Source organism: Cebidichthys violaceus, unplaced genomic scaffold (assembly GCF_023349555.1).
Source record: "Cebidichthys violaceus isolate CVI_PGR_0920_01 unplaced genomic scaffold, fCebVio1.0.p SCAF_20, whole genome shotgun sequence".
NCBI lineage: Eukaryota > Metazoa > Chordata > Actinopteri > Perciformes > Stichaeidae > Cebidichthys > Cebidichthys violaceus.
The window spans coordinates 2,271,523-2,284,793 of record NW_027176373.1 but is presented as its reverse complement, the minus strand read 5'-3'; the positions used below and the strand labels follow the sequence as shown (position 1 = coordinate 2,284,793).

The 13,271-nt window shown below is 39.6% G+C and overlaps 1 protein-coding gene across 1 annotated transcript in view; it reads right to left on the bottom strand.

The window, feature by feature from the left end:
* Nucleotides 1-11,331: 11,331 nt before the first annotated feature.
* Nucleotides 11,332-13,271, bottom strand: part of zbtb16a (zinc finger and BTB domain containing 16a) — a 142,873-nt gene continuing 140,933 nt past the window's right edge. The window contains exon 7 of the mRNA XM_068716434.1: nucleotides 11,332-12,584. Coding sequence (XP_068572535.1) covers nucleotides 12,355-12,584 — 230 coding nt within the window. The 3' untranslated portion in view covers nucleotides 11,332-12,354. The remainder of the gene's footprint in view (nucleotides 12,585-13,271) is intronic.

The following is a 13,271-nucleotide window of genomic DNA, read 5'->3' as shown; positions in this document are numbered from 1 at the left end:
TTTATTTTCTGTGCAAACACAATATTATGTATGAAATGGAAACAAATTTGGAAACTGAATTTTGAATTCATAATTGCAAACAGGAAATAAGAAATAGCTCAAATACAACCATGTGATATGATTGTCTGACCCATGTGATGTTAAATTACTAAATTGATCACGTAAAATAACTGATTGTAATTCATTGTTTATTCCGTGACTTCAGTTGTCTAAATATTCATTTCGACACAAATAGCACAATAATGCTCTGCTTATTATTTGCAACAAACCTGCTAAAAACGTAGAAATACCACTGTGCACATTGATACGAGTTAACTCCTGCAGTTCACCACAGCAGCCAGAGGATGGCACCATGCACACCAGTATCAGTTTCCCTCAGCAGCCGTAAAATGTTATAGTTTTGTTTTATTTCAACACAGGGATAGTGTCAAAGAATGTTAACATGGCTTAACAATAAGTCAGTTAAATTTAATGATACTAATAATAATATAGCCCATGGAGCAAGATGAAAACAAAATGTGAAAGAGAAAAAAAAAACGGTGTGAATGAATGAAGATAATTCACAAGTGCAGCCCTTTTCGTCCATATTGTCCAACCACATCTGCCTCAATTGAATTTTGCAATATCTCATGAATTTAGTTGCTATAATGTTTTAAATCCTCCTGTCGGATATCATGCAGCACCTGTGTTCAAATTAGTGTGTCAGTCAAAGATCTGAAGCCAGAGACGAATGAGTCCAAACATCCCATTTTAAACTGGACTTAAATCTCTTGTTTGCAAGAACATTTCCACAGAGTGCGGGTGCATGTTACAGGAATTAATACAACAATGCAGAAGGCACAATAAACCACGTAACCTGAGAGATCCTCTAGTTTAGAGTCAAGTCAAATCCGGTTTGTATTTGTACCGTTCAATAAAGAGCCCAGTCATGCTCTGTGAGGAGAGGGAGTCGACTGAAAAATAAAGTTGCTAATGCCAGAATAGCCCTGGGAGGCTGTTTTTGTAACAATAACAAATCTGTGTATATGTATTCAAACCACCATGACCAGACCTCAAATTAGTTATATAAATAAAATAAATAAATTAGGTTTAATAATGTCTGGTTTTAAGAATATTTAAAAACCTACATAAAAAAATAGGAACTCCAGGAACACCACTTAACCTAAACAATCCAGCCTTTAGATATGTGGGTCAAAGATCAGTGTTGAAACCTCATGCTGCAACACAAAGGCTCTACACTGTTCATATTACCATCCTGACAAACCATTCACCATCCCCTGCCCTTTCCTTCCTAATACCCCTAAACAAGATCAAAGTCACACTAAAGCAACAAGTCCAACAGAACCATTCACAATGACTTTTTTGTCCTCTCATTTCCTGTTTTTCTTTTCTGTCAAAGTCAAAAAAAAGAAGTTAAAATAGACGTATAAATAAATAACCGCAGAGCTGCCATGTGTTTTGGGCCAAATACTTGGGAGTCAGTTCATAAGTGGAGAGGGAAAGTGGAGAGCTGCCTCATTAGTTTCCAATACACTGAAGTCCAGATCTGATCCTGTGTGCCAAAGAGAGCAAATGAGCAAACATAGTGGTATTATTGGGACACTTCTTGATGAGACGTTTGTTTGTTGGACACACAGACAGGCTTGTCTCCTCGAGCTTCATTTGGGATGAAATCACAGCAACCAGATGACAATGGCAATGTTTTCCTCACTCTACACAAATTAAAGGAGCACACAGTTTTTTTTAGTGTGCATGTTTTTAGCAGATCATCAAATATCGAATGAAACATTACTTCCAAAGCACGTACGGTATATTATGTGTCATGTGCGAATGCCAACACATTATCACCCCAATGCGTCAGATACCGCAGCTTGGTCAGTGTTCCTTAAGTCAGTTTAAGGCGTGTCTTGGATGGATGTTGCAAGCGCCATCCATCCATGTTGCAAGTCTTATACACAGAGTTTCTTAGAGCTGGTTGTGTCAGATGCAGAGAGGAGCACTGAACAAGCTCCGGTATTTGACGCATTGGGACTGAGAACCGGTTTTGAATGCAGACTCAAACAGGAAGAGTTTGAAAGAAATGCAGTGGTGTGAGAGTACGTCATTGTCAGGAAAGGATTTAAAAAAAAAAAAAATGTTTTTTTCCATACTGCCACAAATGGTGTGAATGCAGCATTCAAACCATATAAACATTTTAAAGCTTGTATATGACTTGTGCTATAGAACAGATCGCTAAACTCAAATCCTCTGAGAATCAATATTTTTTTCCGCCCATCCATCAGCCTTTGTGTTTATAGGGTTCATTGTCTGCGGAGCGTCTGGAGAGTTTGGCCTGATGGTGTCTGGAGAAAAATGCCAGGTCACAATAATCCTTATGAATCATCCTCTGGGACTATTCAGACCAAATAGCATCGCACTCTCGCAATACTTTATTAATCTAATGCTGTCTCCTAAAATTGTTTATATACTACTAATTTGCAATAGCAAATTAGATTGGAGAGAAACCTTACGCCACCCATATTGAGAATGAACAGTCTTGCATTATGTGTTAAATATGTTTTTTCCTTTCAATAACTGTTAGCTGTTTCCACCTTAGCTTAACTTACACTGGAGCAAGATAAAGCGTCATTCAACACCCATTTCGTACGTCAAAATGTTCGCTGTTTGGATATGAAATTGAGCAAAGGTGCAAACTGATACGTTTGATCAACTGCCAAAAAGCAATGAAATCACAACAAGGGAGGTGAACATGAGCGACAACCTGCCACAAAAAGACTCATCTAAAACCTTGTTCAGGTCGATCTGTCACCAAGCGAAAGCTGAACAGCTTTGTGTCTCGACTCGCTTCCTCTATAACGACAATGACGCCCGTGTGACAAGAGAGGTTCTCACATACGCACGCCCTGCATATCTGATGACAGAAATTGTGACCTCTATGGCACAAGAGGCGGAACAGACAAAAGGCAGTCGGGCTTGAAGTGCTGCGGTAGTTACCATTAGCACATCACAGCCAGGTGGTGAGTGCGAAGCCACACAGCTGAATGCGTTTCCACTGTGAACATTTGTGAAAGCATACAACAGGCTGCTGAGGGCGAGTGGTGGCATTCAGTCAGGTGCTGCGGTTTGAAATAGTTAAACAGAAAAAAAGGATTATTCAAATGAATGCATTTAACGTTTCTTTTATCAGTTCATGTTCTTAGCAGGATTGTAATCTTATCAGGCATGATGCCACCCACAACACAACCAGAATATACAGTAGAGCTAAACTACATTAAGCAGGCAGACAGCTTGGTGAGTTTATTTTTTTTTTGGCAAGATTGTATACAACGTCTTCTACAATGACTTGGAGCAGATTGCCTGCATACATCGCTGCTTGTTCTTGAGTTTGAATTAAGTGTTTTTTAAGACGCCTTGCAGCCCATCGGCGTCTCGTCAGTGGGTTAGCCAATTGTGAGTTGAATGGAATTTTGTTTTGTTTGTGCTGCACACAGCAATGACAAATTACATTTCATTTTTGTTTTTAAGATTTAGTAAAATTGGCAGAACCAACCCTTTAAAATGAAGGTTTGTTGTTTTAATCTTTGGAGCTTTTTTTTGTTTTTTTTTTATTGCTGAGGGTGTTTTTGCAATGCACCTCCTGGACCTCACCTGTCAGTACCTGAATGAGCGGGCTCCATTTGGCCTGACTGACATGTTGTATAGCAGCAGGGGCAAAGGAGGTTACAGTAAACTGCCTGCAGGTATTGTGTTGAATTCCTATCAGACGGCTATAAGCTGTAGGATCACCCCTTGTTGAGCATGAGTTTCAAACAACAACGTATTTAATATGTGAAATCACTACGTGTCAGGCTGTATAAGCAGCCCTTTTTTTAGTGCATGCTGCTGTTGAATTAATCTGTGGCAAACCTGCAAGCACAAAACAAAACACAATATAATAACTTCTCAGTTTGATTCAAGACCTGCTTTTACCAGTCGCTATTATTGTTGCTTATTAACCGACATGCTACAATCTATTTTTCTGCCATAATTAGTTGTTTTGCAAACAATGCTTGTTCAGCACAGGCATACTGCAAGACCAGCAAACAAAATAAATAAATACACAGATTTAGCTTTTCCTGCAACCTTACCAGTAGTGAACTTAAATAGGTAAAAACATATCAAAAACCTTTAAGCTCAAATAAAATTGTAAAGTTTGTCCTGAAGGGAATGTTATGGGGTCATTACAGTCAAGGGGAATCTTGCTATTGGGAGCATGAATGTGCTCAATAAACTTCAGCTGAGCAGCAAAGTCATTATTTACGAGTCTTTATTATACAAATATCAATTTTTATGCTTTTTTGGCTTCAATGTAAGTTCATTTTAAATGACTGTACAGGTGCTGTATGTACCGTAAATGTAAGTGCTAGAGAATACTCATTTTTAGTTTCTCTTTCATATAACTAATATGCTAATAAATAAATGTATATATATATATATATATACACATCTGTGTGTGTTTGTGCTCTCCTGCATGCACTAGCATTCGTTTCATAACTGTGGCAACAATAATATTCAGACCTGAATCTGGATATTGGTTTCTGTGGTTTGTATAGTTTGTTATGGATTTCAAAGAAGTCTTTCAGTGTACAAATATTATTGGTGTTGCATCGGTATTCTTCAATTGTTAAAGAAATGCAACTAAGGCTTACTTAATGTGACCAAGTTGTATCTACAAATAGGGAGACAAGAAGGTCCAAAAAGGCCCAGAACAAACAGGAGATTTAAAAAAAGGTTGAGGAGAACGTAGAAAATATTAATGTAGCAACCTGTCACATAGTAATTATACATATGCTTCACCCTGCTGCACCAACCGATTTCTGTTTCTGTTTCATGAACAGTAGCAATAACATCGATGCCTGAAGGAATGAACCTGATGCATTCGAGATGAAAGAAAATGAATGAGAAAATAAGGCAAGTGTAACCAGGGTAGTAAACAAACGGAGAATACAAGGACCCAACAACTCCACTCTGGGAAATTTCACCCAGAATACTAAACCCCCCAAATACACAAGTTCTTGGATAAAGAGAAGCAGCAGAGACGTACGTTTCAAGTAATGGAAACATGGATTCTTTTTATAATAATTGACATTTAGTCTACATTTAAAAATTGCAACAACCACGTTAAATAGATGTATTCGATGCAGTTTAAATAGTAAAAACATGTATGGCGCTTACCTTAGAGGGCTTTCACATCAGGGACCCGGGTCCAGATCAGAGTACACTTGACCCCAAATTGCAGTTTGTCTGATTAGGGTGAATACGACCATGCACACATTTCTGCTTCACGTTCTGACATGCCGAAGACAAATTGATAAAATTGTCAAATCTGATAATTAGTCGCAGGCTTACAAATGAGACATTAACCCAATTATGATATTCTTCTTGGAATGGAATCATAAATGGGGAAAAGCCCCAGGGAACGTAATGCTGTGCAGTATATAGCCTTGATACGGGACAACAGAGGTCATGTACTAGCCAGTAAAGACGTTGTGGTCTTCTGATCTCCACAAATCAGTGGATTGTTCATGTTCCGACAAAATTAGCCCAAAATCAGGGCTGGATTAACCCACTAAGGGCCTTGGGGCAAAACTGAGCCGTGTGTCCTTTAACAAGACTACTTCTAATGGTCCGTTGCTCTTAAAGGCTGTACATTTTGAATTTGAACAGGTCCTCATAGTTTGAATATTACTTTTTTTTTTTTCCATGTCCGAACGAATTCAAATCATCATTCAATTGGGATTTCTAGACCATACACACCTGGACTTGGAGCCGATTCCCTGACCGCTTATTAGCCAACAAAGTTCATAATTATGTTTTTGGGGGAGTGGGTTTGGAGGGAGCGACAGGCTGTTTGTAATGCAAACTTGGTGACTTTCTGACTCGTTTTAGGCCACTTTTAGAGCTTGTTCTGCTTGCTACTTTCACTGAGGCTCGGTTTTTCTGATGGATACATTCAAAATCTAGCTTACTATTGCTGACGTCTGCACAATAACTATAATGCAATGCATATTATAGTAACTGACCTTTTAAGACGGAGGGCTTATTTGTCATTTTGAGGTTCTTAACTGTAAAAATGACAGCTTAGTCCAACAGTGTAAGGTTATACAATGTTGCTGTGTTTTGGGCTCACTGGACTTAAATTACTTAAGATATTGTAATCCATCTCAATGAAGTGTATTTTTGAAGTTGCAGCAAACGTGCCGGATATTATTAAAGAGCAGATCAAACACTCGCTGCTACAAAGTGATTCATTTGTGTCAGATCCTAATGTCACCTTCTGTTCTTTAAAGAATTCAGGAAAAACAAATAGCGAGCCAGAAACAGGGCTACGACAGACAACATGAAGTCCATTTTTTATTTTTTTCTAACCGCAGATTGAAAGTATACAACTGAACATCATGGTTTGATTTTTATTATGAGACTCATAAATAAAAATACAAAAAATTTCCACTACAAAAAACAATCTACTGTTAGTAGGATGTAAAAAAAAAATCTTTATATTTTCACTATCAAAGGCACAACATTGACTTTAGTGACAACATGGAGAAGAGAACCTGCAGCATTAAATCTTTTATTTTCCTTTTTATTTTTTTTTCACACTCCATCAGAGAACACTGAAATGTTACAAAGAGAGGTGTCTGATTCTACATGGAAAAACAAAACAAAAAAGAACAACCTCTATATCAACAGACGGTGGCTATAGATTGGTGGCACAGCTCAACAGGAAACGTACTGCCACGGAAAAAAATAGCACGTTGTCGCTGGAAAAGACAAAGGACCTTTGCAAAGCTCTAATGCAAATTTCAAAAAAAATTATACAACTGACAACAATAAGAGAACAAAATAAAGAAAATAAAAAATAATAATTGGGCACCTTCTAAGATTAGGCTAAGATTAGGTGCTGAGGTAGACAAAAACTATAATTCAAATCATAATAAAAACACTATTTTCTTAATACAGAGCAACTTGACTGGCACTTGTGCTGTCACAACAATGGAGGAGAGAAGTAGCACAGACAAGCCAGGGAAAGACAGAGAGAGAAAAGCTTCGTTACATAAAAAGCTTTGTTATGCTTGGTCCGACAGGGCAATTGGTCCTCAGTGCTAATATAAAAAAATACAATGTCTTGGTGCTTTGTTACTCAAAACAGTTTTTAGTCTAGACCTCGATGGCACATGCATTGCAACACTGCATGAAATGGCTACTTTGTTCTAGAAACACCACACCAAAACACAGAGTGCCAGCTCCAGGGATGCCATGAATCCTCTCTGACAAAATTTAACATCCCCTTCTCAATGCATTTTTGTAGAAAAGAAAAGAGTACTTTTAAAAAAAAAAAACTGAAGCAAAGCAGAAGGGGAATACCCTAGTGCCAACCTACCCAAATGGAGGTTTTCTTTCTTTTACTTTTATGCTTTCAAGAGAAGTACAAAGTTCTCATCAGCAAACCTGTTGCTGACAAAAAAAAGAGAGAATAGAATGGACACTGAGTGGAGAACCAGTCCTGGGCTTAGTTTGCTTGCAGAAAAACAATTTCATGGAGCAGATTTTGTCCCGACAGTCTTTGCGAGTCTCACAGCCGGTCTGGTTTCCGGTAAATTTGTTTACGTGTCGCTAAATAAATGCTTTTGGGTGCCAAAACACAGCGTACGGCCTGAGAAAGTAATAGAATGCAGAATCGCAGTTGCTATTTCAATAACATTTAAGGGTTTATTGCAGTCCTTGAAAAGGATGCCCTGTTCTATTCAGAATAAAAATTAAAAAAAAAAAAAAATCAGGTCATTTTTTGAGTGTCATGACATCCCTAGGGTGCTGGAGACACCATTTTTATTTTCTTCTGAAAATACGGAAACTAAGCAGATATAGATGGATATTTTTGTTGAACAAATTCCATTTTTAGGCACAAAGATAGTACAGAAACATCGGAGGAACACTGAGGGAAGAACTATATCGATGCCAATGTATATATATATTTTTTCCAACATAGAGAAAAAAAGTGGCATAGAGTATCATTGTATTTTGTATCTGATCTGAAATTAGTGCATTTTTCCACTAATACACACGCACGCACGCACGCACGCACACACATAGTTACACACTCTTTCACCCGCACGAAAAAGTAGAAAACATTCAGAGGACGATGATAGGAATAACGTGACTGATCAGGTCTTGCATTGTGGTGGTTCAGACTGAGCCGTGACTGGGTATATTATAGTGGGTGGATATTATATGAGGGTGAAAAAGCCCCTCAGCTCACAGTGTTTGAGAATAAGATGGCAAGACACCACGGGACATGCCATCCCTTCTTCTTTTTCTTTTTCAAATACAAAAAACAAAAGACAGGTTGACAGTCAAGTTTGATTGAAAAGTTGTAAATGACAAGTACTAATTGGTCGGTTTGGCAGCGCCTCCCTGCCGTCCCGTATTTTATAATCCTTTTTTTTTCTTTTTTTTTTTTTTTTTACTTCGTCACATACAGACACACTCGTAAAATTTGTGGCGGATAGATCTAGTCCTTCACCTACAATGCAATTGACATCCAGAAAGCAACACTTATTATTACAATATGTTCACACACATGTTTTTTTGTCCAACAATATCAAAGAGGAGCAAGGCAAAAATGATTCACACCCAGAGAGAGAAAAAAACAGGTAAAAAAAAAAAAAAGAAATACAAATATTTGTGCCCTGCTGTAACCCTCCACAAATGGAAAAAGGACCGACACTGAATACAAAAATATCACAATTTTTAATATCAAATTGCCTCTGTTGGCTCTTGTTCAGGAATACGCTCATTTCTCAAGAGAGCTTGTCAGCTGAGACAATCTCTATTTTTAACCTTCTGGTTTTTCTTTTTTGATTACCACTTGCAGTTCCAATTGTCCATCGCACTCTGCATCACTGCAAATATGACCTGTCCTGGGCGGTTCAGCGTTTTTTGATGAACCTTCTTTTTTTTTTTTTTTCACATTACAAAACTACACTTCTATTCACATATTTTCAAGTTTTAATTCTTGTTTTTAAACCCTCTTAACAGCAATAGTACTTCCTCTTATCTGCCGCATCCCTCTTACTCATCACTTAAGGCTTCAAAATTGCTTTTTATTTTTCTCTGCTCTTCTGTGGTTGGAGGTGCAGGGGGGGAGACTATAAGAGGAGAATAAACATCCATTTGAATTACTTTCCAAATCCTATCAACCTCTACTTTTGTTATCTCTTAAGCTTTTATATACATTTTGCTTAAAAACACAGACAATCATAAATCAACTTTTGAAGAAAAAAAAAAAAAAAAAAGAAGCATGAGATGAAGTAGCAATGATCAAATAATGCAAAACACAAACACAAAAAAAAATGTGCTTTTGCCAAAAAATGAAAACAACTTAGAGGTAGCTTTTATAACAAACGACCAAACCTTCCGTCTCTTTAACAAGCGGGGTTAATAATACCAAGTTTGGTAACAAGTAATGCACAAAGAAATACACAACATGAGAAAAACAAAAAGAAAAATCTCTTCACCGTGGCACTTAATTTTTCTGCGTACACATTGCTTCATCATGTCGTGCAATGCATCTTTTCGACGTACACTCATGAACACACACAAAAGTGTACAAATGAAACAAAAAGGGAAAAATTAAAATACACAAGCAACATGAGGTCACAAAACGAAGTAATTCAAGTACGATGTGTTGAGCTCAAACTCAAGGTCAATAGTAAGAACAACAGCAACAACAGCAACAACATCAACAACAACAACAACAGGAGACGAGAGAGACGAAGCGCAGGGACAAAACCACAGAGAAAGAGTTGATTTATTCCGTCGTCTTACTGGTCGCCCCCTAAGCTGCTGGGCAGTGTCTCGTCCTATCAGTGATTTTCCCCCTTTTCCACTGGCTATTTGGATAGGTGATCACCCCGGTAACGCTGTGACATGCAGTGATGCTCATTAAAGCCTTCGGTTCAACCATAATACCTGCGGCTGCGTCAGTCATTCAGGTCTAATGCTGCGTTTCAGAGACGTCGGAAATTCCCACCTTCTTCTCAACAAAAAAAAAAAAGAAGCCTTTCAGCTACGGGTTGTATACGCATAGCTTCTTTCAAGATGCAGTTATGTCAATATTGGGAATATATGCACCATTTAAACAAAATGTCTGTGGTGAAACTACAGGAAAGGACAATCAGACAAAGCAAGACTCGCCTTTAGGTCCTGATTTCTCTACTCCAGTGGGGCATATTCTCAAAAAAAAGAATCCACCCGCTTTGCCCAGTTCGTAATTCCGCCTTTTATCACATTAAAGTTGGAATTTGAAGATCACAAGACCTCACGGGCTTGATAATGTGATCTGTTCCAGCCCTTCTGTCAGATCATTTTGTCTAATCTTATCACAACACCTGACGGTGAACATATTCATTTTTTAAAATAGCACTTACAGCTGCGAGCTAATGCATGCTGCAAGGGGAACCGCATCTGAAAATTTGAACCAGCGGAAGGCGTGGGGAGCAATAACAACCTCCAAGGTGGGAATTACAGGTTTCTGACTTCCATTGAAAGGCGGCATTAACCTGCTATGTATTTTGACACCAGCCTAGTGCGAACCCGGCTCATTCACATTCATGTTTTGATACCATATAACAGTCTTCAACCTGCCGCCACACCACCGTTGTCAAACGTAAAGGTGTGCAGCTAAGGCATTCCCAGCTCTTCTTCAACATTCACAACGAGCAGTCGAAGTCACAGGACTCCCACGGAAAGCAGCCTTTTCCCATTTTGTTTTCCATCACTGTGGTGAATGGACAGATCTGTTGTGGAGTTACAAAGTGTTACTGTTTATGTGTCAGTTTGTGTAGTTCATCATTAGTGTGAGATAATGATAGTCGTCTGGTTAAATGTACATGGATATAAGCGGTCCAGTTATCTATTGCCGAGTAGGTGGATATGCTGGGTTTAATGTGGCATACTTTAATAGCCAGTTATGATTTCATGGAAAAAAAAAGTATAACTTGCAGACATCAAACAGAGACTGTTGTCGTAATTTGCTTTACCTGTGCAATCAAGCCATGATAAACTATAATGCGGAGCTAAAAAAATATAGAAGATTGAAAAGTGAAGTCGGCTCTCTGGGGAGAACCGCTGGTCGGTGACTCGGAGAACCACGGGGCGGTGACTCGACCGTCTCCGGCCCTCATCTGAGCGAGATGCAGAACCAGGAAGACTGCTGAGAAAACCGGGGAGACTTCCAACAAGAAAGCAGCACAAGCATCCCCCCCCCCCCCCCCCCCCCCCCCCCCGGTTTGCAGTATTTTAGTGCTCCCATTCATCCAGTTCAACTGTTTCATCTACTGCATACGCCTACCGGCTCCGCTGCAGATTCTCAGGGGCTATCTCACTGCCACCGCTGGGATCGGAGGGATCTCGTGTATGAACAGGGTTATGCCGGCAGATTTCTGTGAAAACGGGGACGATCTGTGTCTACATGCGCAGGTAGAAATGACAGGAAGTTGCAAAACGGATAAATCTCCCATTGGGGATGGAAAGGATTAGGAGCATTTTTTGCCCAAAGCAGTTTATTCAAACTCTGCAGTTTGTTTGGGGAGGTGAAACTGCTGGAAAATATGTCTCAGTCCTCCTCCAAGATAACTTTTGTTGTGATTCATAACTGCCATAGGAATTTGGCTTCTGAAAGCCAGTAGTTCAGTAGTTTTCCAATACTTGGAAAGCAAACCATGACATGATGAACTGGGGCCTAAGTTGATGCTCGTATTCGCATATTGTTCATGCGATCCAAACTAGTATGACTAAGCAGGGCGAAGGCAAACAAACCATATCAAAATGGAACAAAAAAAAAATAAAAAAATCCCCAAAATGGAGTGATGGCAAGCATGTGCAGGTTCAGATAGCCCTTGAGAATCTGCTTTCTCACTCGCAGCAGCATCCAAAAAGTCACTTCCTTGCAGTTCGCTCTCGTTTTATGGCGCTGCCCGAAATGACCTGAAACAATAACACAGTTGCAGATGTAGTGAATGACCCGGTGAATCCGAACTATGGTGGAGAATCTCTCCCCGTGTCCAAGTCTTCCTCTTCTTAGCACTTTTGTCCCACTATCACCACCCTCTAACCCCGTTGATCAGGCGCCGCCTTTGCATGAAAAGTAAAAAGAGAAAACAAACCCTCTTGCTTTCGGGTCTCTTGCAGTTGACATTCCTAAATCATCAACACTCCACAGCCTCCTTATCCGCTCAATTACATTCCCCTTACCTCTCAACCCCGCCCCCCACCCTCACACGTACCCTCCCTCTCTCTTCGTTTACTCTCCCGGCCTCAGACATAGCAAAGGTACAGGTAGGTCTTCTCTATGCGCCAGTCTGGGGGGACGTCTTCGGGCTTGTGGCCTTTCATGTGCTTCTGCATGGCTGACAGGCTGGGGCAGTAATCCAGGCAGATGGTGCATTGGTAGGGTGAGGCGCCGTTGTGGGTGCGCAGGTGCTTGATCATGGCCGAGTAGTCCCTGGATCGCTGGTGGCAAAGCTTGCACTCGAATGGCTTCTCACCTAAGGATGATAAGGGCGGGGTGGAAGACAACAATTATGTTAGCCAAAGTGCAATTCAGTGACAGTATTATGCCATCGTTAAAACGTTGTGATGTGCCTCTTCATCAGGAAACAAATGCATTTGATATCAAAATCAATTGAAAGTCAAGGAAAGGATGTATTAGTCTGTGAAGTGTTCTGATAAACACAGCACCGTTTGTCATTCACACCCCAAAACTTTTCACATTATTTAAATGCAATGTGAAAATTCACTCATTTCTACCAACACTGATAAAGTCCTTGCTGTTCCTCAAATGGTGAACTGGAAGAAGAGGCGTGGTAAAAAACGCATCATTATGAAGGACCCGTACCGGCAATGTAATATAATAGTTTGCTTAAAAGCATATTGTGGATCTTCTATGCCTTGATAGCCAAATTGCTGTGGCCATTTGCAGTATAATTACAACTTTAGCTCTTGTTTTTGTGGTTTTGCTCATCACTCCTGTCAGTTATGATAATGTGTTCAGTGAGGGGTGATTGCAGAAGGGTACACACATCACTACAACAGAGTCTGTGGGGGCAAGAAACATGAGCAAACGATCAAACAAACCAACAGTTTAGCCAGATTTTCCAAACCTCTATTTTTGGAGGTAAAAGTGGGTTCCAAAATGCTGGCAACAACCCCTTATTGCACAGAAAAACTATGTG